The sequence below is a fragment of the Dipteris shenzhenensis genome, chromosome 5, assembly GCF_047967505.1.
Source record: "Dipteris shenzhenensis isolate YYH24624 ecotype China chromosome 5, Dip_SZ_1.0, whole genome shotgun sequence".
NCBI lineage: Eukaryota > Viridiplantae > Streptophyta > Polypodiopsida > Gleicheniales > Dipteridaceae > Dipteris > Dipteris shenzhenensis.
In genome coordinates, this window is record NC_141600.1 from 46,679,724 (window position 1) to 46,706,810 (window position 27,087).

At 39.4% G+C, this 27,087-nt stretch overlaps 1 protein-coding gene and 1 non-coding gene across 2 annotated transcripts; one reads left to right on the top strand and one right to left on the bottom strand.

Annotated features, from left to right (window-relative positions):
* The first annotated feature begins 17,370 nt into the window (after positions 1–17,370).
* Positions 17,371–23,793, top strand: LOC147902096 (alpha/beta-Hydrolases superfamily protein). The gene is made up of 9 exons (XM_087375170.1): positions 17,371–17,885; positions 18,110–18,349; positions 18,477–18,523; positions 21,184–21,302; positions 21,501–21,661; positions 22,504–22,613; positions 22,715–22,814; positions 22,929–23,052; positions 23,306–23,793. Exons 1-9 carry the CDS (start codon positions 17,698–17,700, stop codon positions 23,426–23,428), a joined length of 1,212 nt encoding a protein of 403 aa, XP_087231296.1. The 5' UTR covers positions 17,371–17,697; the 3' UTR covers positions 23,429–23,793.
* On the bottom strand, positions 20,644–20,743 carry LOC147902097 (U6 spliceosomal RNA). Its single transcript, XR_015541064.1, has one exon. It is a non-coding gene; the product is annotated as a U6 spliceosomal RNA (small nuclear RNA).
* Positions 23,794–27,087: the final 3,294 nt, after the last annotated feature.

The window sequence follows — 27,087 nt, forward strand, 5'->3', positions numbered from 1 at the left end:
TATGTATATATGTATGTATATACATACATATATATCTATATGTGTATGTGTGTGTGTGTGTGTGTGTGTGTGTGTGTGTGTGTGTGTGTGTGTGTGTGTGTTTGTGTGTATATACACACACATGTATGTATGTATGTATGAATGTATGTATGTATATATATATATATATATATATATATATATATACATACATACATATGTATATATTGATGCATATATTGATGCATATCTTGATGTATACATTTATGCATATAGTTTTGATTGATGGAGAAAATAGGCATGAAAACCATCTAAATTGGCTCTTGCCATTCGATTTGATATAGGACATGATCCCATTGGGATTTGTAAGTCCAAAGATACGGGGTCCTACTTTTAGGGCCTGAATTCCTAAAATAGGTAGCTTGTCAATGTGCTACCTATTTCATGCATTTAGGCCTCAAAAGTAGGACCTCATTTCATCCTACATGGGGTCCTACTTTTGAGGCCTAAATGTATGAAATAGGCAGCACATTGACGCGCTGCCTATTTCAGGCATTCAAGCCCTAAAAGTAAGACCCCGTATCTTTGGAATTACAAATCCAAATGGGATCATGTCATACATCAAATCAAATGGCAAGAGCCAATTTAGATGTTTTCATGCCTATTTTATCGATTTAATAAAGGTATATGCATCAAATAATGTTGTTTATCAATTTATACACCCCCAAAATCAAGACCCCCATTGGAAAGAAAGGTAAGGAACACAAGTGCTTGTTCTTATGTTCAGGAGACATTAAAAAAGAGGCCTGGTAGCCCAAAAATGGCAGCGCATCAATGCGCTATCATTTTTGGGTTGCCAGGTCTCTTTTTGTTGTCTCACGAGCATACATATGGAGGTTATTATACAATAGAACAAAGAAGTAGTATTGAAGTAGTTCTACAATTTGGATGCATTAAGAGCATTCATATAGCAAGGAAGAATATTATAATTGAATACATTTTTTTTTCAATACATATTGCTAGTGAGAATACCAAAAAGAGGCTCTACCCCTCATGATGTCTCTGGATACAGAATATGAGATTGCTTGATGCTTGGATTACAGCTGGAAACGTTGCGTGGGCAAAGCCACTATATGCCTCAAGTGTTGGAAATTGATGTATGGCTCAAGTGCTAGAATGTGCAAATCATGGCCAAAATCAAGACCCCTTAGAGATTCCATGAGGGCTATCCTTTTACTACTACACACATCACCTTTAGTCGAGGGCAGAACCATTCGTCATCATAGGTAGCAAGTTCATGGGACCCCATCCCATGATCCAAGGCATTATTCAAAGGCAAAGTATTTTTGACCATTCCCAAATTGAGTTTGCCAATTCCTAATCTGATTGATTTCATTTACTGGACTTGCAATGCTTGCAATGCCCTTGCTTAAGCTTGAATGAGCCTCTTGATTTTGGGGGTATGATGGTCAAAGATGGCTTAACACGCCCAAAATCAAGAGGCTCATTCAAGCTTAAGCAAGGGATTTGCAGGTCTTGTTTTTGGGTGGCAAAAGCACGAAAAATGACAGCGCATTAAGGTGTTGCCATTCTTATGCTTCCCCCCTCCAAAAACAAGACCCCCAAGCTATTCATTGGAGACACCAAAATGAGGAGAAGGATGACGTGAGGAGTAGAGGAGCTGGCGAATGAGGGGAGGGACAGCCTTGGAATTGCCAGCAACAAGCATGATGCAAGGAGGTGAGAAGGCAAAGAAGCAAGGAGGTGAGGAGGTGAGGAAGCAAGGAGGCGAGGAGGCAAGAGGCAGTCTTGAAGGGCAACAAGAGGGTGGAGGTGGCCAAAAGAGTAAGCAAGAAAGGGAGGGATGGAGATTGCTTGTAGGAAATGCTTGGATTAATGCTACAAATGCCTTTTTTTTTTGTGTGTTTTGCAGCATGAAATTTTTATGGCATTTTTCTTTTAAAAAATACAACATTGTTGTGATTAATTGCACTACAAACAACTCAAGTGGTAAAGCACCATGGATTAGTACAACAATATACATCACAAATGGATGCATACACTCATATACATCACTGATGGATGCATACACTTATACTCACATCAATTTCCAATATTGTATTAGATGGACCCTTAGCATATATGTGTGCATAGAAGACCATTTCCTACATTGATCCCTGATTTCATAGTTAAATTATTCCCTTTCTCACATTTTTGAGATTTAATGTACATGCATTATGGGCACATTATATTGCAGTTTATGACTAACTTTTTTTATGAATGCATGATACTTGTATATGGTCAAGGAAGGTATATTATCATTTTTGAATGACAAGATTACTCTATCCTCCATTTTATCCTATATTAGAAACTATGATCACTAGATATTACATAAATGTATTGCTCCATTATATCCTATACTAAAAACTATTTTGACCCAAATACATAATGCCAATTGAGGTTAGTACTCATGACAAGTGATGAAAACAATCTAATGGTATGAATGAGATCTTATAAATTTTGGATATATAATATGGGTACTATGTTGATTGAGCTATTTTTCTAAGGGAATATATTCAACTTAATTACTAAATACATACTTACAATGGTGACCTGATTCCCATCTATATGTATAATCAAGTTTTACTTTGTGTTTAAAAAAAAGCTTTTGCATAGGTTAAAATTCGAATAGTATTTATATTTGTTTAAGACTACCCATTGAGTTGGCTCCTATCCTTATATTGAACATGATAATGTTCATAAAGATTTTATGAATACAAATAGATAGCATTGGCTCTCTTTTTAGTGGTTGGGAATGAACCCTAAAAGTACCCTAAAATGACTATGTATTCCCTTATTTGTAGCATGGAAGTGATCATGGTAGAGTGGCATAATCCCTATTTTGCTTTTTTCATAGGTTTTTTTGCTACTCATGGTTGGCAGATACACCACGGCATAGATCCAAATAGATATTTGGTTTTTTGCTTCAACTTGCTTGACTAGACTTTCCTTGATGATTGTTCGATTGTGCATCATGAGTAGTCACTGGCTTAATTGATGCATTAAGTGCAATGTTTTCCTTAAAGTTTTTCATACTATATGATACGAGTTTGTTTATAGGGGTGGAAATAGAAGCTTGTTAATGCCTGGTGCATATTTTTCGTTAGATGCAGCAGGATACTAGTTACAGAGTGTCGGCCAATTATTTCACTTGAATCATGCTCCTCTTATGCTTGAGTTTATGGTCACATATTGAGTTTAACATAATAGTCTACAGAACATAGTGGTTAGATGCATTCATTTCTAGTTTCGATAGAACTATCATTCAGACATTGGTCATAATAGAAGTATGGAGGGCTAAAATCCTTTTTTGGCTCCCTAAGTTTTTTAAAGCATGGTATTGTCCAGATTACATAGGTATTTTCACTAAGCAAAATTAATCCTTATGATGAAAATGTGTTTTTTTTCTTTTGACATAGTTAGTTCTGTTTCCATGTTTTTGGATCAAATGTATGGATGATCTTTTGCAAGCATAAAAGACATGATATGTATATGTAGCACATGATCATGTTTACATATTTTCAGTCATATATTCTACCTTGTGATCTATCATGGATGTTCAATCTGAGTAGTGTTTGCTTTTTTTATCGCAAATTTTATGTATTTTTATGTCTCTACCTCTCCACAATGACTCAAATTGATAGTATGGGGATGAAAGACAAGTTAATTGTGAGTTTCAGGCATGCGTTCATTGTTGGAATATGTTTAATTTGCTTATGATCACATCAATTGTTCCAATGATATTGAGGGGAATAAGATGCTGGATGAGGTTCTCGCTCGCTTAAAACCTATTTAATCTTGCTCGCTTATTTGGGGCTGCTCGCTTTTCTCCGCTCACTTTTTGGTAATCCTCTATTGTCGAGACCAGTATACGTTAGAAATGCAAGGAAAGAAACAAATTCTGCTGTTCAAGATTTGTTGGGTGGATTTATACACCTCAGAAAGCATGTCGTTGGAAGGCACACACATGACAAATGTCCAACATAGCAAAAAGAAAGGAGGACCAACTACCAAAGGGGCAAAGCAAGGACCAAGAACCTTTGAGTACACAGAGCATAATAATGTTTTTTTGGATGTACGTAGGGTCCAAGCTACAATGGTGGAGTTTTACAACATGAAAGCATGGGGTATGTTAAAATTATATTGTTTAGAGAGCTTGAAATTTCATTGAAATCTTTTCTAATCATGTAAATCTTTTAATCTTTCAGATTGTGAAGGAAAGTTAGTATTCGTTATCAAATTGGATGAGTGTGAGGTTGTAAAAGGCCACAAGTTAGAGAGGTTTAGTATTACTTTGATGAATAAATCCCTCGGACATGCCAAAGATTAGGAAATTAGGGAAGATTTTAGTGTGCAATCGGAAAAGCACATTTGGTGGCTTGCCACGTTTGAACTTCCTAAAGAGACACACTCATTCTTGAAATGGGTATTTGATAGATCTCCAATTCCAAGTGTCATAGATGCACAAACGAAAGGAGATTTGCTTCAAGTTAAAGGGTTAGGATCATTTAAAGTTGAATGGCACATGGCAAGAGATCTTAAGACATTGAAGTGTATGTTTGGAACGGAATTGAGTGCAAATGCGACATATCCGTGTCTTTATTGTATGCACTCACACCAAACTCGAAGCAGTAACATAGGAATACATAGAGGGAAAGAGCAAGTAAAAAGAGGAAAAGACTTTGGGAATGCTAAAGATGTAATGAATGACATCACAGATGATGAGGCTAACAAACGGATGTATTGGAGCAATGGAGTAATGAGCTGCAATTAGGATGCTACACCCAACAGAGATCAAAGCGATAAAAATTGGGATCCAATTTTAAACATTCCATTACAAAGAGTGCATTTCTGTGTGTTACATGCGGAGATGCGACTCATTGATAAATTGCTTTACTTGCACATTGTATATGCATGGAACATGAAACCGGAGGAGAGAGTAGCATCATGTATAGCAAGGGTCAAAGTTTTACTCTTGAGCATGGGTCTACGTGGGGGGAATGTAAAGCTAACCAAAGATGCACAATTGTCAAGAAAATCAGGAAATCTTCCAAATAAAGTGTCCATGGGAGGCTCTAAGGCACGAAGGTTTTTGTCCAATCATGGAAAACATCGATTAAATATGCATTGGAATTATCAGAAAAAGTTATGTGATTGCACGACTAATTTGGAAGCCGATCCTCATGTCTGAACCTTGAGAATACGTGTTTGGAAAGAATTGGATACTCTGGTAAAGATCTTGAGGAAGCCTTCCATAGACGATGATGAGGTGCAACTATATAAAGTCATCATGAAAGAGTTCATTGAAGCCATGGTAGATGGATGGGGTGAATCACACATTACTCACTACATGGTGTGTTTGGTCTTTGCTATTTTTAATTGCAATCAATTTATTCTTGTTTACCTCGTGTTTTTTCTATGTATGCAGCACATTCTTTATGCTCATGGTCCATGGTTTCTTTGCCAATATGGTTCCTTGAATGCTTGGAGTGCCCAAGGGATGGAAAAGTCTCATTATAGAGCTCGAGGTGCTTATTTCAAGAGTATGCGACATGGAGGGGGGATTAATGGAAGTAATGCTCTTTATGAGATGTTCGAGTGGTTCTATCATGGTATAGTCGAGTCCTCCTATACAAGGAATAAAGCTTTGCAAACGGAGTTAGCCCAAGCAGTTCGTCGAACTCAAACAAGTAAAAGAAGGCATTCATGGATATCTTCGCAAGCTTCCCAAACACATAGAAGTTGGATAGCAACCAAAAGTTGTGTTGGAAAGCGTTGGATCGATAAACCAAATGTACTTTGATGTTAATTAAAATTGCACTTCAATATTTCTTGTGCACATTTGATTAATTGGCTCTTTTTTTTCAAAACAAGTGTTAAATTTTGTACTTGTGGACCCAACAAGGGCGGGCGATGAGAGAAGGTTGGGGGAGTGACCTCACGGGAGTTCAAGGGGAATTTCAAAAACCCCTTAAATATGTTTTTTTCCCCAAAACAAACACACCTCCTCTTTGCGTAATTTTTTCCTAAAGTTGAATGAAAAAACACAATGTTTTAATGAGCTAAGTAATTTTTTTGATAAATATCACTTCTTTACAATGCACATGGTACACTAAAATTTTGTGAGGTTAACCCCCGAGGGGGTGATGACAAATAGGGGGGGGGGAGGAGGGGTTGAGGAGGGGTAAAGGGGAAAGAGGGGGGGGGGGGACTAACTAATAATGATGCACAAAATAAATATACCCCTATATATATGCAAATACCTTCATTTTCTCAGTACCCCTAGTACTCTCTCATACTAGTACATTCCTTCCTACCATCACATTTTCCATAGCCCCACCATCACCGACATGGCAAGAACAAAGCAAACTAGAAGACCGGTTGATTCTTGAACAAAGCTCCCAATCCCTCCTGATGTATACAATGCAATGATCAAAGAGAGAAGAAAGAGGAGGCAGGAGGAGGAGGAGAGGATAGAGACCAGTGAGCAAACAGATGACGATGAAGAAGATCACGGGGAGCAATCCAATCTTCAGAGTCACAGCCCGAGGCACCTCAAGAGCACCTCAAGAGCCAGAAAGTAGACCAGAAGAACATGAGCACAAAAGACGTAGATTGGAAGAATGGGCCAGAGGACAAGAAGATGCTAGGCAAATGCAAATTCAATTAGCTCAACAACAAAGGGCACAAATGGAGAGCCAACAACGATGACCCACATGGCACAATACTACTTAGGACTTTCCACATTCTAGACAGGGTGGAAAATCTTTGCCAAAATTGCATCACACAACAAAAGGAAAAGACAAAGCTCGCAGTAGGCAAGGTGGAGGTGGAGTCCCTAGAAGACACCGCAGAAAGCCTGGAAGGAAGGCGCTTCAAGATATAAGAAAGTATCAAAGTAGCGTGAACCTTCTAATCCCAAGAGCTCCGTTCGCTCGATTGGTGAAAGAGATTATGCAGTCCTACAAGGACGACTATTGTATTCAATTAATCGCATTGGCTGCCATACAAGAAGCAATAGAAGTGGTGATCGTAACTCTTCTTGAGGACACAAACTTGTGTGCAATCCATGCCAAGAGGGTTACGATCATGACAAAAGACATGCAGCTGGCAAGGCAGATCAGAGAAGACCCACAACTTAGGCCATAGATCAAATGTTTTGTTGTATTCACTATGGACACAAATTTTGGTTGTCAAAAGCAATTTTGTGCAAAGATGGTTGTCAATATTTTTTGTGATAGAATCCTTTGGAAACTATTTTTCTTGTAGATTTTCAACTTTGAGCTTTCATTTTCAAGTGGAATCTTGTAGTGTATTATTTACTTCCATATCTGATGTATGTACATAATGTAATTGATTGTTGATGGCAAATAATCTTGGTAGAATGTAATTAGTCACGAGTATGTAATTAGTCAATAATCATGGTAGAATGTGATTAGACACTAGTATGTGATGGGGGATGCATCCCCCCAAAAAACAAAAACAAAAAAAAGCCCCCAAGGGTGTGATGGGTGTATTTGTTTCTTGTGTGTGTGATGGGTGTGTGTGTAAATGATGGGGGATGCATCCGCAAATTAAAAAAAACAAAACAAAGCCCTTGAGAGGCCCTGGTGCACATAGGCATGACTTTGGGCCAGACGAAGACCCTGTCTAGCCCAAAGTCACGCTTGTGCGCACCAAGGCCTCTTGGGGGCTTTTTTTTGTTTTTTTTTTTGTGTATTTCTTGGTATAGGCACTTTTTTTTTTGTTTTGTTTAATGTATTTCTTGTGTGTGTGATGGGTGTGTGTGTAAGTGATGGGGGATGCATCCCCCAATTTTAAAAAAACAAAAAAGAAGCCCCTGAGAGGCTTAGGTGCATGCAGGTGTGACTTTGGGCCAGACGGGATCCCCATCTGGCCCAAAGTTGCGCTACGTGCACCTGGGCCTCTTAGGGGCTTTTTTTTGTTTTTTTTTTTGGTATTTCTTGATATAGGCACTTTTTTTTTTTTAATGTATTTCTTGTTTGTGTGATGGGTGTGTGTGTAAGTGATGGGGGATGCATCCCCCAATAATAAAAAAACAAAAAATAGCCCCTGAGAGGCCCAGGTGCATGCAGGTGCGACTTTGGGCCAAACAGGGTCCAAAGTTGCGCCTGCGTGCACCTGGGCCTCTCAAGGGCTATTTTTTGTTTTTTTAAATGTATTTCTTGTGTGTGTGATGGGTGTGTGTGTAAGTGATGGGGGATGCATCCCTCAATTTAAAAAAGAAACAAAAAATAGCCCCTGAGAGGCCTAGGTGCGCGTAGGCATAACTTTGGGCCATACGAGGTCCCCGTCTAGCCCAAAGTCGCACCTACACGCACCTGGGCCTCTCAAAGGCTATTTTTTGTTTTTTTAATATTGGGGGATGCATCCCCCATCACTTACACACACACCCATCACACACATAAGAAATACATATAAAAAAACAAAAAAAAAGTGCCTATACCAAGGCTCTTCTAAATGGGAAATGGTATAAGATTACCTCCATTTGGTGATGAACTCGTTTGGATTGCCACTACTACTACATTTTATTGTTCAATCTTGAGAAGTGGGCCCCACACCTAGAAAGGTAGGGGCCCACTCCCTTATTTTCTCACGTTTGCGGACTCGGGTTAGGGTGGGTACACACACACCTATTCCCTTGTCAGATTCTCTCACGATGTTGCTATGGAAATGATTGTCTAAGATACCTCTTTCTCCTACTCCGTCATCATTAACCTTGGCTTTGTCTTCTTAAGTACAATAACATGCCTCTCCATAAGGTTGACTCTAAAGGTTGGTAATATTTCTATTTCCCCCATCCCCTTTGGCACCTCACGACTAATGTGATCTAGCTAGATAAGGCCATAAAATGCCCTTAAGATTGGATATCTCCTAACCTTGGATTTCCAGTTATCATTTGGCAAGCCTTGTCCTTTGGCACCAATTTACCATATGTCCTTATGTTATATTTCCCTTACACTATAGGGGGAATTCTCCATCCACTGTTAGCTACATCTAATAATAGATGTTAGCACCCTCCCCTAGGTGTTGACTTCATTTGTCAAGATGGTATTTAAGACGTCATTTTCATCGTTGGGGTCATTTTATCACTAGGTCCACTAAAGGGACTATGGTAAGATAATTGTTACTTCAAAATTAATACATTTCATGCTTACAAGGACCCTATGTTGAACAAAGGACCTCACATTTCTTTTGGACCACTCACTTAATTATACCCTTAAGAGTACATATCCTAGTTGTGGCACTCATGAGGATATCGGATGTAATAGCAAAGCCTGGATTCCATTACCTGTCGCACAAGGACACTGGCCTCCTTACATCTCTCACAAGCATGCAATGCCTATACCTCCTTGTCATGTGAGATTAGATCTTTGGGGCTTCTCTCTATCTTCTCCTCCCCCACATTTTTCCACTTTCCTCCACCTAGATCCTGTATTCTTACCTTTCCTCTCCCCATTTTCCTCTTGAGTCTCCACTATTGAGCTCGACCCTGTAAGCATTCTTGGGTTCCTCTCGTCTCATGCCTTAACTAAGGCTATGCTACCATCCACTCTTCTTCTCACAACCAGTAGTGATGCTTCCATCTGACGCTAACCTAGCTTGCATTAGCATTCACGCGGCTCATATGGTATCCTTTTCCTTCTCAAACAATTGGGCGGTGCCACTCATCAGGTTAAATCTTATGGCTTGCAAAATCCTTCCATTGCTTTGTGCCATCGATGGTCCTAACATGTGAAAAAAAAAAAAAAAGTGCCTATGTCATGGCCACCTTCCAATCAAAGATGCAAAATTTTTGCCCAAATCAATTTGCTTCTTCATGCTTGAAATGTGTCCCAATTTATAAACCCATATCTTGATCATTAGCATTCAAATTTGGGACCCACTTTGAATAATGGTTTCATATGTCATGTTATTCACATCATTTTAATCCATTGTTGCTCATAGCTATCAGTGCATTTGTCAACCTTACCATTTTGTATCAAACTTCATTGCAGTCATCAACAATGCCTTCAAAATATCAAGGCACGCTTCTAAAGCGATTTTGGCCATTCCTAGCATACTTTACAACATTTTACACCATAAGGACCTACATCTTCAATTGTGTGTAGCACCCCTTAGCCACAATTTCCATAAAAGTCAAAACCCAATCTCCTATGCTAGGATTGAGTCAGTTATATGCTTGTTCTCTATCCAAATTTGATAATACACAAACACCAAAGCATAAGTGGCAATAAAAATAACCAATAATCATCAAGCTCCAATATGTCCCATGACATGTAATCTGTCCACTGATATATGTAATCTGTCCAAGGGATATGGATGGATAGATTGGTAAGAGAGAGAGAGAAGAGGGGATTGGAGATATGGATACGTAGATCGAAGGGATGGATGAGATAGAGAAGGGGTTATGGGTGGATAGATGGATATGAGGATGTATGATAGATGGTATGGGAAAGGGGATATGCATAGATAAATATGGATGGATGGGATACCATTGAGGATTAGAGAGATGAAGAGGGGACATGGAATATAGGATAGGGTACAATATGGAAGAGATGAAAAGGGAATAGAGGACATGGATGGATAGATGGGAGAATGAATGGATAGAACATGGGATTGTAGAGGTGGATGGATAGATGGTATGGATGTATGTATGGATGGGATAGGGAAGGCAACATGGATAGATATGGGGATGCATGGATGGATGGGATCGGGAAGGGTTTAGGGTTGGGGATATGAGCTAGGATAGGGGATTGGAGAGATGAAGAGGGGATAGGTGATATGGATGGATGGATTAGAAGAAAGGATTAGAAATATGGATGAATAGATGGGATGGCAATTAGAGAGTTAAAGTGAAGGGCTAGTGTTTGTGGGGGGGTTTGTGTAGCCATTGAAAGTGCAACTAGATCAGAAGAGGCCATCATCAGAATATCAAGCTTATTCTCTAGTTCTAATCCAGGGTTATTTCTAATATAGGAACTTGGCAACTTTGCTCCACTTCTTTGCTTACCTAGCTACCTTCCCTTTGTGGTGGGTCTAGACATTATCTATCTTGGTACGTCTATCAAAAATCAACCTTAAAGGCTTCTATCACTCTATTCAAGGTCTCTTTCTAGTCTTTTGTAATTTTCTGATAGGTGTTGCTCCACTCACTTGTTTATTTCTTCCTCAAAGTCTTTCTTTTTTCTTTGACTTTTAAGTCTTTGGTCTCTAGTTGCATCTTTGCTTGTCCTCTGCTTTTTTAAGTTATTCCTTGTATTGCCTAGATCATTGTGCCTCTATTGTGCTTCCTATTGGGATACCTCTAATTATCATTCTAACCTTGGCTTTAGGATCTTTATTTTCTTACCTAACTTTGCCTACATGAGGCAACCAAATTCTTTCTTGAAGTGCTTTGCACGCCATGGTTTGCCCGAGCAGCATCCCTTAGGGCACGCCAAACATACATGTTTAGGGTTTAGTGCAATCAAATGGAGCCTACAATTATTGAGAACCTCTCAAAGCTCACCAATATGGTTTGATGCTTGTGTTACCAATGCTGAATCATCCATAATACCTTTAGATATTTTGGCAATAGGCTCCCAAAGGAGTCATTCCCGGGTCATTCCCAGAGCATTCCTAATCCCAAACATCATGACATGGCTAGCCAAAACTCCAAATATTGGCATTACTCTTGCCTTGAATATTTTGTTTACGAGCCACAATAATATGGTTTTAAAGAGCGAAATAGTCCATAAACTACATAGCCTTTAGTTGTGAGAAAGCTCAAATAATGCACTTTTAAGTGAGCACATGCTTGCATAATCTAGATGTTGGAATTTTTTCGACTCAAACTGGTTTTTGGATATCAATTGAACTACAAGAAGGGATGAAACTCCTTTCCTTAATGTAGGCCAAGGCCAATCAAGAATCATTGAGATCCATAATCACACATTGCCTAGCCTCGACACACTTCAACGTCAAGCAAATTGAATGAGTCAAGTCAAGTCATAAATAAAAAGAGATTCCTATTGACTATATCAACATTTATTGGCTTAACACACATAATATGTCTTCCAAACCAATGAATGAACCTTGCATGTTAGCATGAATCTTTCTTTCCTATGTCGCTTGTGTAATTGACACAGCCATATTCGAAGAATGAAAATAATAGAAAACATCTAAACACACAAGTTTATTTCACATTAATCAATCACACAAAGACACAAAAACCAAAAATGCTAAAATATTTAATAATTTGACAAGTCATTTGAAAAGTTCCATTCATATTCTTCAATAATATAGATATTTTTGTCACTGTGTACAAAGAGGAGGACAAGAGAATGTCTAGTCTCTCTCTTGTTTTGCTTCCTCCCCAACCCAGCTATAGACATGAGTGCCTCTGTGAAATAATTCACATACATTCACATATATATTTTTTATGTTTGATCCTACTTATAATCTATGTGCTCACTCTCACGCAGGCAGATTTTCCCCTATCACCACACTTGGTGACATTTTAAGTACATTGTCTGATATCCCATTCTCATGGAAATAGAGCCAAAAATAAATAACACATTTATATTTCACAAGAATATTTATATTTTTAGTTGTTTGATAATGGAAATAGGCCCAAAATAAATAAAACGTTTACACTTCAAAAGAATATATTGACATAAAGTCAATTTGAGCTCACTTGAGCAATTGCTTCAATGACGCTATTAGTTATACAGGAATTTTGGTAATTTTGCCACAACCAAGGAGATTACTTTTCGCTCTAAATGTACTCCAAGTATAGGGCCTTTTGGGAGGGATGGGTTATCATTAAAAAATCATAAAGGTTAATATAGCTCAAATTCCATCTCTCGCCCAATTGTTGAGAAGGTTGAGAAATTTGAGTGGAGTGAATTACAAGACAAAGCTTTCAAGGATTTGAAATTGATGCTAGAAAAGGCACTGCTTGCATCCTACCCAACTATGAAAAGGAGTCCTTTGTATTCTTGGAGTAGGAGCATAGACAATTGCTTGTTGCCAGGCCCAATGTTTAGATTCAAAGATGTATCACCCCATATGGTTCCACAATCGAAAGCTAATCCATGTCGAGGGAATATATTTTCAAGCATAGTGTTTATGCTTATCGATAAAATATGCAACTCAAAAATATAGGCACTATATTATAAAATCAAGAGTAATTTTCTTTGTTGAGTGGAGGCACATAGATTGATGATGAATAAGTTGTAGCCTTTCGGACCATTGATGAAGTGGATCATTGTCTTCAATCATGAATTAAGGACCAAGCCACCCCAGTTGTAGTCAGTACTTGATTGTTGGGTCACAAATCCACCCTTGGATGATTTTGAGGATCATGGCAGGTTCCTTGGTGGAGGAGGTCATAGTAGGTGAATAAAAGGCGAGTATCATGCAATGGAGGTGTTGGCATGAATTGTAGCATGCATGGACCAAATAGATCTTGAAAGGGCATTGACACAAATTATGATGTGTGGTATAGAAGATGGATTTTTGTGATGAGGCTCTAGGTCTGACACTCACTCACATGGGTTTTCAAAAACTTGGCAGATCAATTGGAGCTTTTGTGGTCAAAAGTAAAGGAGAACAGTACTGGGATGACAATGCTTGAGAGGACAAAACTAAAGCTGCATCAAGGTCCATGAAATCTTTGAAGACTTCATATCTCAAGGCACTATACTCAGAGTGCACAAGGGGATAATCCATATGAGGTCTCCTACAAATACTAGAAAAGGAACTCTCTCCTCATCTATTTAACCAAACAATCATACTAATGGAAATCTAGGAACACAAGAAGTTGAATGCTTTGAAACACTCTATCTTGAGCTAGGAATCTTAAATCAACATTCCTTTAATTAAAATACTATAACTCACTCTCTAGACTACAAGATGAGCACAAGAATTGCTAAAAAGGATGCAAGCATAAGAAACCATGGGAATTGATACCCTATTGAGGAAGTAGGGGAGAGAGGAGAGCACACGATATGTAGCTATACTCAAACTGGGCATGGGGATAATCCACATGAGGTCTCTAGAAAAATAACTCTCTCCTTATTTGCTCAACCAAACTATCATACTACTGGAAATATATGAACACAAGAAGCTAAATGCTTTGAAATATGATATCTTGAGCTAGGAAGCCTAGATTGAGATGCCATAAAAAGCAAAAAGTATAGCTCTCTACCTAGACTACAAGATGAGCATGAGAACTACAACAAACTACTACTACTACTACAAAGGATGCAAGGTACAAGAAAGCATGGGGCTACTATGCCATGTTTTGGAAGTAGGGGAGAGAGGAGTGCACATGATATGCACACTAAGTCTATTATGAACATGATGAAGGATCTATCTTAGGTTTTGGATTAGGAATTATCCCCATGCCATTATAGTCCTCTCGAGAATATGCAACTTAAATTATTGTTAACTGGCCTGTGGGACTTCTAGGAGTTACACAAAGCAATCATTCTAGATTCCTACCTATTACCCTTATCAATGAAATTTTTTGATTAGATGTCTGATAAAGAACTGTACAACTTATGGAGTATTTTTCCAAAAATAATCAAATTGTGATAGCCCATAAGATAAGTTGAACAATAATTCATATCAATGTTTGTAGTCTTTGGGAGTCATGTCATGACACTCGGTTGCAAAATGCCTTGGGCACGTATTTGTGCTTCATGAATGTCTCCTTGATAAATATACTCTCCGAAGACATCTTTGTTGACGACTTAATCCTAGGCACAGGGTCACTGCATGGCCATATCTTCCCACACAAAGATGCTACACACAAGGTCTCCGCTAATTGCATAGAGCGCTCCATAGCTCTAAATCCAAACACGTGCATCTTTGGAACATGAGAGTAAAGAAACTAGAATGTTTAAGGACTAAGAGTCCATCACAACAAAAAATGTTAGCAGTTAAGGACTGAGTGTCCATCCTAGTGGCTTAGTAGACTTATGTATTACACCAGTTATAGACTGAGTGTCTCCACATCTACGTTGGTGTCTTAGCCAATTTAAAATCTTTAATGAGAGTCTTTCCTTCACAATAACTTCCCACTACCATTTTTTTAAATCTTTTCATACTTTTTGAAGTTTGTTAGCCTTCATCTTGAGCTTTTGAGGGATAAATCTTCTATACTTCACACCTTAGTTCCTTTCAAGCTTTGGTTTCGTGAAGGATTGCCATTGCATCCTCTCATGTCTTGAATGTGAGGATGGCATGACTTTGTGGTGTGCATTGGAATGCTTCAACTATTGTAGTATCCCCCAAGTGAGAAATGGGCATGGTGTTTGCTATATTATCAAGGCATTGCTCAAGGCTAATGCTCCATCAAACCCCCAATCTGTATATTAAGTGCAAGTTTCTCCCTAGCTTTCTCCTCCTTAAATGCTAAAACCACATGTTCATTGAAATTGATTTGACATCATGCAAAATCAAATTATCAAGCTTGAAACTAACATGCAAGGGGGCAGGGGCGGGGGGGGGGGGGGAGGGGGGGCAAGGGGCACTCACACACTAGTTTACAGCTTCTTGAATGTGTTTTTGTCTAGATTGCTTCAATAGTTGGGTCTCCAATGTGGCCCATCCATCTACATTTTTATCTCGGGGTGCTCCTGTTGGAGGTTCTTGACTTGTTCTTGTAGACTTGAATGCTTGCCTTGTTAGGGATATGGCAAAAGAGGCCTCTAAAGAAGAGGTTGCTATATATTTTCGATGAAGACAAAGTGTTTGTTTCATTGGGTTGCACTTATGGAAAACAAAATTTTGTTGGGTTCCGTCAAGGGAACACAAAATTCTGTTGCTTGGGTTTTTTACTTTGCAATGCAAAGACTTGTGTATGCTAGAACACGTCCGAAAGGGCGGCTGTTTGGAGCGACAAATGGCTGTTTTTGGAGTATCTGTGAATGGAGCTGGGCCACATCTCATTGGAGCAATCGTTGGCGCCAAGTTGAGAAATGGTGGCCAAAACAAAGCTAGGGTGGCGACTGTTTGGAGAACTTTAAATAGAGCAAGATCAAAGAATGAGCAACGAATGTGTTGTGCATTCAAATTGGCAGCTAGGGTTTAGAGACTAGCTACTCCATTTATTTGACATATCTCTTACATTTTAGTTTACAACAATTGCTGGCATTTGAGCTTGAGTTCCTTGGTAAGTAATATAAAACTACTGCTATTTACAAGGGAGATTAGCTCTTTATGGACCCATTGTAATGATTTATCCTTCTCTTTTGTTTCCCTTTTCTTGTCACAGTATACCATTTATGTTAAATTCGACAATTATGCAAAAGAATACTATTATCATTTTTTTCCCATTTTAGCACAGGTCAAACTCTCCTCAACAGTTGGGTATGCATTACTAGTTTGTTGAGCCACGCTTGCACCCCAATTTCAAGCCTGTAGCCCCAATTAAAGAGTATTACTTACAATACCTGGCCTGCAATACTCTCTTGTCGATGCCTCAAAAATGCTATGATTACCTTGTAGGGTTTCGTAGAAGGGAGGAGAGAGGTTTCATTCGTGGGAGGGCAAGATTTACAAAAAGAGAGAAAGGAGAAAAGGTGGTAGAAACACTAGAAGAGGAATGACCACAAGTTGCAACACTACACATGACACACTTGTTCAAGAGAAATGTCATAGGCTCGGAACTTAGGAAATCAAGCTTGACCCACAGTGCATAACAGGGCTGAAAACTCTTCGGAGTCCATACGGTTTGTATAGGAGCTATCCGATATTTGCACATATCTACACTTTCTTTGGCAAAATTCAATTTGGCAGTTGCGCACATCAATGACAAGTTTGTTGCTTGCTTTGTGTGAGCATTCACCGAGCTCCCTGCGCATGCCAGTTGCGCTAGACCAGCTCTATTGGCACGGAGGTATCACAACCCCACGAGTGATTAATGCTGAGCTCCTCCCCTTTGGACTAGCATTTCCAAACTCGAGCCCAATAGTGGAATGCTGTACAGGAAGATGGAGCCTTTATTGCAGAACGTGTTGGTCAACACTCTCTTCGCAAAACTGGATGAGATGGTGCGAGACAGTGGAACATGTGTGTGAGAGAGCATCGAGTCGATGGCCTCCCTAGCAACGTGGGGAAGGCCACTCGGGCCACCAAGGCGTTTGATGGTTGGTGTGGTTGCTTGCGGTGGAAGAAAGGGAGAGGGTCGAAGGGGCTGCCAGGTATTGGCCACGTGGATTTTTGACCAACGGAAGAGAGTTTCTGCAATCGTGTACGTTTGCCATGACGCAATATATTCACACAAAACATCATTGTTATACACCCTCTCCCATTTCATCTTCTCACTTTGCAAATCGCCTTGCCTTAGCTCCACATTCTTCCGATTGCTTGATTTCCGTCCAAAGTCGCTCCTTTCTTTGCGTTCGCCAATTTTCTCCGAAATTGCCATCGACCCATTTCTCGACAGCGCACGGATTTGCTTACAATTGGCCACACACAGAGAAGAGAAGAGAGAGAGAGAGAGAGAGAGAGAGAGAGAGAGAGAGAGAGAGGTTCACCAATTTTCTCCCAAATTGCCATCGACCCATTTCTCGTCAGTGCACGGATTCGCTTTCAATTGGCCACAGAGAGAGACAGAGACAGGGAGAGGTGTTTTATGGTCGAATGCGTCCGCTGTCCTTGCTGAAACGCACGGAGGGGTCATCCAAGATTGCTCTCGGTGCCATGGCAACAGCTAATTCTTCTCCGGATGGCAAGTCCTGGCGGAGTTCCTGGTCGCAAGTCCTGCGATGGATCCCGACATCTAAACAAGCCATCATTGAATCGGAGCGCCGTTTACTCTCTTTGCTGAAGTAAGTTTTCAGTGGATACTGCATTTCTAGTTCCCGGCAAGGTTGCTTTGCACAAGTAATTGATTCCTTCTTGACATTCAGTGGATACTGCATTTCTAGTTCCCGGCAAGGTTGCTTTGCACAAGTAGTTGATTCCTTCTTGACATTCGAAGGTAATCTTTCGTTTTAAACTAAAAGGAGTTTTTTTATATAGATTGACTCGAAACAATTGTGTTTGGGTGCAGGACACCGTACATACAAGAACAAGTTAACATTGGCTCTGGCCCCCCTGGGTCAACTGTAAGATGGTTTAGATCTTCCAGTGCTGAATCCAGATATATAAATACAATTACCTTTGAAAATAATTCGAAAGATGCCCCCACACTTGTTATGGTACATGGTTATGGGGCCTCACAAGGTTTTTTCTTCCGCAACTTTGATGCACTTGCTCGTCATTTCCGAGTGATTGCCATAGATCAACTCGGGTGAGCAAGATTTCATACTCTTGCATTTTAAGAAATAAAGAGAGCATTAGGAAAAGGTCGAATTTGTGGTTCGTGGGGAGAGTTTCCAGCGTAATATTGAATTACTTTCACTCGAATTGAATTGCAGATGGGGTGCCTCAAGCCGTCCTGATTTTACCTGCAAGAGTACAGAAGGTAATTTCATTTATTTAAGAAAGTCGTAATTCGGATTGATAGATACCGTTGTTTTCAGACTTCAATAGTGCAGTTGCCAATATGAACGCTGTTTGGTTTCTCCAAACTTAATAGTCCCACATTTAGGTGAGCATGAAACTGCAGTTCATCCCATCCAAACGCATTCAGTGCCCAATGTTTCAGTCCAACGGACTTTCAAAAACCATCGTTGGAAATAGTTGTAGCGGTCCAGTCTTCATTTGAGTCCGATGACAAGCTTATATCTGGGTGGTTGAAGCTGGCTAACGCTCATTGCAGTAGCCTTGATGTAGAGTGAGATTTGAAGACCGTCAATGGACAGTATAGTTTTGGGAATGTCCACAGCACTCTATGTGATTACATATGTCTTCATGAGTGTCATTCACTACAAGAGAAGCAATGATGGAATTTCTAGAAGGGATGTGCTGGAGTGAGCATCATCAACTTTGATATTGCGTGTTATCAGACGTATAAAGTTCATGATGTGAAGTTTATGTTGAAATTGCGGCCTACCAAATACTTTTTCTAATCTGTTTTGCTTAGAACTTTTTAAGGAGAGATCTAATTGAAACTCTTTCGTCTTCATATGCAGTTGCAGCAGGGATGAAATGTGGAGTTTATTTTAATGGATCAATTGGGCTATTTTCTTAGCAAACTTCTACCTTTTTACTAATCAATTTGAGCTTATGCAGCGATTGATCTCTTGTGAGACTTGTCCAATTGTTCTTCATAAACTTAGTCAGGTCCTAGACGATTTATTTGCCCAAGGCATTCCAATCTTTAAAGATTTTATGCACCAAGATCCAGACTCTTTTGGTGGAGGAATTGATCCTTGATAGTTTTGTGAACTTAATTGTACAGCTAGTGGAAGCTATTGTAGTTTCTTGGATCTTAGCATTACACAATCATTAGGTTTAGAAGTTGATATCTACGAAAAATGACCCTAAGTATGCTATGTTGAATATCATATGAACGCCTCACATTGACTCAAAGATCTCTAGGATGGCTAAATATGGAGTGATTACTTCCCAATTCTATAGGTTCTCTCGTCTTTGCACAAGTAAGATCAGTTATCTCTCAATTGTGTAATTTAATCCTATTACTTCTCAGAGAGGTCTATAATACAAGAAAAATAATGAAGTAACTCTACTCTGTCTGTCACTGTAATTGTATCATTGGGATTTCAGCATTGGGTATGTTTAGGATCCTTGAACGTAGAATCAAAATCCAAAGTGGGGAGCTAGCCCATTATCTTTTAGGAGCCAACACTGTGTGACCAGTAACAAATTCCTGGGTGGCATTCTACGAAGGGAACGGAGGTTCTCAATTTGAAAAGTAGATAGCGGGGGTGGGGTTTATCATGGGCTGCAATATGATCAACATGATGATAGCTTCCAAACACCAAAAGCTTAAGTGTGATGGATGTCCTCCGGTCTACCCGATTTATGGAAATCTGTCTCACCAGGTCTAGGATTCGAACACGGTAATTAGTTCTTTCTAAAGTGTGGATTGTACTTCCAACATGAACGCACACACACGCACTTTTGGTGAAATCCATTTGTCACTATATTGACAGAGAACAGCCTCTCTCTCTCTCTCTCTCTCTCTCTCTCTCTCTCTCTCTCTCTCTCTCACACACACACACACACACACACTCACAACACATAGTCTATTAAGTCTATGAAGCTGAAAAAACCAGATACAGTACAAAAACCTGAAGACTTGAGCCACTAAGCAGGCATCCACTCCCCAAAAACCCCCTGCTTACATTAGTTGTAGACTGAGAGTCGTTAGGTTTTGATTTGAACTCCTTGATGAGAGCCTTTCCTTCGTGATAAACAGCCCGCTTAACCTGCTTTCTAGCTGCCTTCACCTGTGTTAATTCAGTGGCCTTTTGCCTATGTTGAGATCTAGTGAGTTCTTCTGCTATCCATACTTTTGTACCTTACAGTCTACTGGATTATCTGAATATTTCCTCTGCTAGTTCTTGTCGCAGTGTGAGTATTGCATGAGTACCATATCTAAATGAACTCTAAGAGAGATAGAGAAAGAAAGAAAGAAAGACATATTAATGTCCCTGAAAGACCTCCTGGGCCTATAGGAAAAATTTGGACCATTTCTCGATTTGTGTGTGCCATCCTTGTGCAGGCGCCATGCTAATCTGTAGACATCAAATTTGTTGTTGTGGTTGTGAAAGAATTTTCATTTTCCCTAATCAGAGCTGCATCAATCTGCCTCTGGTTTATGATACTTATGGTGCAGACATTACTCACATCTGTGTGTGTGTGTGTGTTTGTACTTATTGGTGGGTTTTTACCTCTTGGGGTTTCCCACACAGAAATATAAGATTTCACCAAAAAAAAAGTGAGTGTGTTTGAGATTGCTAGTGTCTGTGATCATGATGTATATTTGTCCTACAGTGAGATTTTCTCTTGATGTATTATAGCTCTCCCTTTCTGGGAAGCTTCTTTGTAATATAATGACTCGAAGATTCCACAAAAAAAAAAAAGTGTGTGTGAGTGTGTGTGTGTGTGTGAGAGAGAGAGAGAGGGAGTGGTCTTTCTGTATTTGGCTATGCAGAAAAGACCTGGCCTGACTGGCATATAGTTTATTAATGACTATGATTTCATTGGATGAAACAGAGACGGAGGCATGGTTTATTGACTCATTTGAAGAGTGGCGAAAGGCTAAAAGACTGGAGAATTTTATCCTTCTGGGTCATTCTTTTGGGGGTTATGTTGCAGCCAAGTATGCTCTAAAGGTGATTTTTAGATTAATCTGTGGGAAGGAAATGTATGTATGCATTGTAAGTGCCTTGGGATGGCTTACTAGTGCAATTTTGTGCTTGACAATGACGGTCATGCATTATGCTAGGTACTGTTCGTCGGTTGGTTTTACTCACTGCATGGGACTACATTCTGTTTTGTTTTCAAACTGACAGTGTCTTTTTTTTTAACAGCACCCAGAACATGTGCAGCAACTGATACTAGTGGGTCCTGCGGGGTTCTCAGTGTCATCTGATGACAGGTCACAGTGGTTAGTCAAATTTCGGTCTACATGGAGAGGAGTTATATTAAATCACATGTGGGAATCAAATTTCACCCCTCAGAAGGTTGTTAGGTATGGCATGCTTCACGTTTAATGTGAATACTTAATTCTAGTAAATGTGAAAGAGCAAGATCCAGCAAACTTTGAATGAGTGAGCTGCAAGAAAATAAGATCTTGCATTGATGACACAATTTCATCAAATAGAGGGTGTACTGATAGGGTCGAAAATTCAAAAGGTGTGTGCAGAAAGAGATGTACCTTGTTGGAATTCTTCCCATTTGAATGAGGAACACTCTCAGGGTAAATCAACCTATCAAAGGAGGGTTATATCACTCGTCACTGGTCTGAAAGTCCCTTCACTAGGGCTCTGTGCGGACCAGCCACTTGTGGGCTTGGCTTCAGAGGGATCTTGCCTCAATGCCTACAAGAAACACTGAGCAATTGCAAGGAGCCAAACCTGCACCTTTATCTGTGATACAATAGTAAATTCTTGGAGACCAGGCTCTCTTGAAAAAAAATTGCTAGGAGACCAGGTCTCACAAAAGCTTTCTTGATGTCACTTATCTGCATTGTTGATAGCTATATTATCTACTTATACCTGGTCCCTTTTACAGCATTCAGACTCTTTCCCATCTACCCTGAACTCTATTTTCTTCATTGCTGACTGAATTCAGGATGTCATTCATTGTTGTTTGCTATTCTTGACTTTCTTTCAGCATTTTTGCCTGTTGATTTTCTTCTTTCTGTAGTAGTGTAGTTGGTTTTCCATGTTTTTTGGTTTGTTAATATATAGATGTTTCTGAAGTCTAAACAAATAAGCTGTGATGATCTCATACTGTACATCTGTGCATCGAGCAAGTGTGCAGTTATTTTTATCATCTTTAGAGCTCCATCTTATGTTATCATTTCCACAGAACTATTGGCCGTTGGGGTCCTGACTTGGTAAGGAGATACACTAGTGCAAGGTTTGGCACCAGCTCTATTGGCAATGTCTTGAGTGACGAGGAATCCCAATTGCTTTCTGGTTAGTATTTTAACCTTCTTAAAATAGGGGCAAATGCACAAGAAAAAAGGCGGATTGTAGCTCGTATTTTTGAATTGATGAAGCCTAGGAAATTGCTGCAGACTATATGTACCATACATTAGCTGCTAAAGCCAGTGGAGAGCTCTGCCTCAAATACATCTTTGCTTTTGGAGCTTTTGCAAGAACCCCACTGTTGACAAGGTCAGGTTCTGTTTGTTTCGTGAGTGTGGATAATGTGGCTTTTATCAATAATTATTATGTTTGTGCACAATTTTCTGGGAAGTAATCTTTCTACGGTGTTTTATGGTCTGCCAGTGCTCCTGACTGGAAGGTGCCGACTTCATTCATCTATGGCACAGAGGATTGGATGGATTACAGAGGTGCTGAGGCGGCTTGTAATAGAACGAATGTCGCAACTGAAATTGTTAGGGTCCCCAAGGTAGGAAACATGATGATGCAGTGGTGGGTTTCTGTGCTTATTGTATCCTTCCTCCTTCCTGTTGTTCTTATATTTGTTGCTTACTGTTTCTACGCATACACAAGCTTGAGTGGAGCTTTGGCTAATTGGGGAGTGTTGTTTGTTTCATACATGCCAGCTATTAATGTTCTTGATGCAGTCCTAGCAATCTAGGACTGAATAGTTTTCTGTCTGTGTTGCTTTGATTTTGATTAATTTGTTTTTACTATTTCAGGCGGGACACTTTGTATTTCTAGACAATGCGAAGGATTTCCATGCTGCTGTCTTGTTCATGTGTAGAAAATTTCTAACCAGTGAATTTGTACAGCAACCTGATGACCTCATTAAGGTTCGTTAGCTGTCTATATGGCATTCATTCTGCATTATGAGGACAAAGTCTTATTTGGCTTTGTTTCATGCCAGCAATTAATGCTGGCAATGTCTAGATCCCAGTTTTTGAAATGCTCTGCTTGCTCCCTCTGGCCAGCATATTCATGGCATCATTCTGATAAGGAGTCATGCTGTTAGAATGCCACTGCATGTTTTATGCCAGGTTGTATAAACTGATCTATGTTTGAGGGGAAGGTTAGACGTAGTTTGTTTGTCTGGTTGAGCTACCATTAGTGAGTTTAACCAAACAATGAAATGCAGAAGATTGGATTCATCTGAAATTCGTAATTTAGTTGATCGCATTATATTATTTGTTCATGAAGTTGTGTATGTTTTCCTCAGACTCCTAAGTAATTCCAGGCTTGGAATGTTGAGATTTCTGTAGTGTTGCCTGAGATATTTTTACTTAATAGGTCAAAAAAGTTGACATGCAAATTTCATTGGCAAATTGGATCAGTTTTCCAACAATATATTGATATGATATAATGGCCACCTAATTGGTTCTTATAAGGTCTAAAGGAGGCTCCCCTAATGTTCGTAATCCTGGTTGTGTTGAAAACCAGAGGGCTGTTTATGCGTGGGTCCTGGATTGCTTTTCTTACTGAGTAGGTGTATAAAACATTTAGAGCTTTATTTAGATTCTGCTCTTCCTGTTTTCTTCTAGCTTGTGTGTTTGACGGAGAATTTTGAACAAGTTGGTGCCTTACAGAAAAATTCTGTGGTTTTGTCACCAAGAGAGCATGGAATCCCTTGTTGTAGCTCAGTCTAATCAAGTATGATGGGCGAGTTTGAGATGTGGATGTGGCTCGTATTGAAGGGTCAAGAAGTACCTTGTTTTGAAGAGGCCTGACTGTGACAAGTGTGCTTGCAATGTAGCCACTCTTTCATTCATCCTTACAGTGACTAATCACATGCTCTAAGTTTAGATGCACCATACTCTAGTGGGTATGTTTGAGCTATCATAAATGGGGGGTCTACGTATTATTGCAAACTCGTGTGATTAGAGAAAGCAGTTACACAAATTTGACCTCATCCCACAATTGCTTATAATAAAGTGCATGTTGCTATAAACATTTTTCTATTGTACTTAAGCAAATTTTATTGGCAAGATCATAACACACACTTAGGCAACGATACTTTGCATTTAGGACTATTTTACAATGCCCTTCATCTGCGGAGTGCCAACAAAATCTTAATACGAAGACCTTTGTAAAAATGGATGCTCAAGTACGTGTGGGTGTTTGGATTTGTATGTGTGAGCGCATATGTTTATACTATGTTCTACACCTACTGTTGAGTGCTGACGATGTCAGTGGGGATGTCATAGTAGCTAGTCCTTGCTTTACATGACGCAGTTTATGGTTTCGACATTATGAGTGCTATCATGAGATTGAGACTGCACACATTGTTTTGTCTTTACAGGATGTGTTTGGGCATGTTCTTGGATTCATTTAGATATATATTTACAATGTAAAAATTACAAGAGTTAGAAGATGCATTTTTAGATTGATATCCCAAGGACTATCGATGAAAGTGCTAGCACAATTGATTAATGCATATGTGGGAGCTTGCCAACATTTATTGCAGAGTGGTGTGTAGTTAATGAGTGACATTTTGCCAAACCCCTAGTATACATCATGTTATATGCATTTGGGGAGTAATCTCAAGTCCTTCCCATAGGCCTGAAGTCTCAAAATTAGTCATATATAAAGGCTTGCTCATCATCCAATATTATGCCACTCCATACATTAATCATGTCGATGAGTCAATGCATAGCCAGCACACAAACTTACAAGCCCAATCTTCAATCACACCTTTTTGGCAAAGCACTATGGTTGGAGCTGGGCAGATGCGTCAATGTTGTCAATTATAAGTTGGCCAACACACAAACTTACAAGCCCAATCTCCAATCACACCTTTTTGGCGAAGCACGATGTAGGAGTTAGGTAGATACATCAATGTTGTCAATTATAAGTTGTTATGTACACTACGTCAATTCCCAACAACTAAAAACAATCCCATGTAGGAATGAAACCTATATTGTAGGTCGTCGTTCAACTATCAACTCGCTAGTGTGTTAAAAAACATAAGCTACATTGTCATCCTATGTGTTTTATAAAAAAAATAGCTTTATGTTATATGTGAAAAAATTGGATTGGATACCGAGCGTACCTCTCTATAATGATCACAGCATGCCCAAGAAAGCATCAACAGCTCTAGTAAAAGGTTTTCAATAGACATAGTCAACACACCAACCACCAACGTTAGCTCCAACCTAGAAATGACACCCATAGTGGTATGTATACCCATGATGAAGTCATATTATTAGGTTACTATTGTATCATAGGTATGAAGATATAGGGATATTCTCAGCATGCAATCATGTATAACTCGACCACATATAAGATGAGTGGCATGATGCAAGAAATTGCATTTTCGAGCAAAGGTATAACATTATACCATCTAGTGGCAACATATAGGTGATACTAGCTTCATGAAACCACGTGTTGCCAACCTTCCATATCCTCTTATAACACCATTTCAAGATGCTATAATTCACACCATTAGTCACCATAGATTGTATGTGTGCATATTGACATTGCCATAGGAGATCAAGCTTTCCATAAAGGTGTGTCTCGGAAAAAATTGTCATACAAAACTAAGATTTTCCAAGGAATGGTTTTTCCCCACTAAAGTATATCGCATGTGTGTAGAGCACGGTATTGTGGCCATGACATGAGGTCTTCTCACAATAGTATTGATAGTCATCCGTCATTGTAGTCTATCAATATTATCCTTGCCGACTAAGAGTGTAAGTTACTATATTCAGGCTCTACAAATGGAAATGAAAATGTATACAAGTTGCCATCTTAGGACTTCATAAACGAAAGTATCTCCATGTACAAGTTGCATACAAACAGGGCCACTATAATGGTGCTTACACAAGGACATTTGTTAAGATATGTTCCAATTTTATTTGTTTTAATGTGGAACATATGTAAACACACGTCATTGTGTAAGTACCATATCAACATCACATCTCAATCACACACACACACACACACTTGTGTGTGTGTGTGCATGCGCGCACGTGTGTGTGTGTGTGGGGGGGGGGGGGGAGGGGCTTGACAATCACAACATACCCATACAAATGTTGGTCCTCAGAGAGACGTGCTATATCTTGGTGAGGCAAGGTTTGTAGCATGGGTAATGTTAGCTACTCATTCCTTGAGGCTACCGATGAGGTTTGAGGAAATTTTGACCATGAGAGGATGGAATAGGGAGAGGCTAAAAGGATTGTAGGGGCTGTTATTGAAGATGAATTGTTGCTTGTTGCTATAGGATGCTTGTACGACCAAGTGATGGCTTCTCCTATCAAGTGCATGGATGCACAAAATTAGATCAAATAGATTAAAATTTGATTTTTGCACAATGGATGATGCATTATTATTGAACAAGGATGCACTTCGCATGTTCTATATTTACATGATGGAAAAAGAGAATTGGTTGAGTCAACACAAGGGTACTAACGGGTTTTTTTCTTGTTATACCTCTTGTAACTAAGTTTCCCTAGGAACAAAGTCTTTGTTTGAGCTAGAACTATACAAGTGAGTTTTTCTAGTTTAG

Bases quoted from the DNA above. Each gene is read 5' to 3' on its own strand.
- LOC147902096 (XM_087375170.1), top strand. From the start codon at position 17,698: ATGCGTCCGCTGTCCTTGCTGAAACGCACGGAGGGGTCATCCAAGATT. The intron at 18,350-18,476 runs GTGAGCAAGATT...ATTGAATTGCAG, and splicing joins ATTGCCATAGATCAACTCGG to ATGGGGTGCCTCAAGCCGTC. The intron at 23,053-23,305 runs GTAGGAAACATG...TTACTATTTCAG, and splicing joins AAATTGTTAGGGTCCCCAAG to GCGGGACACTTTGTATTTCT.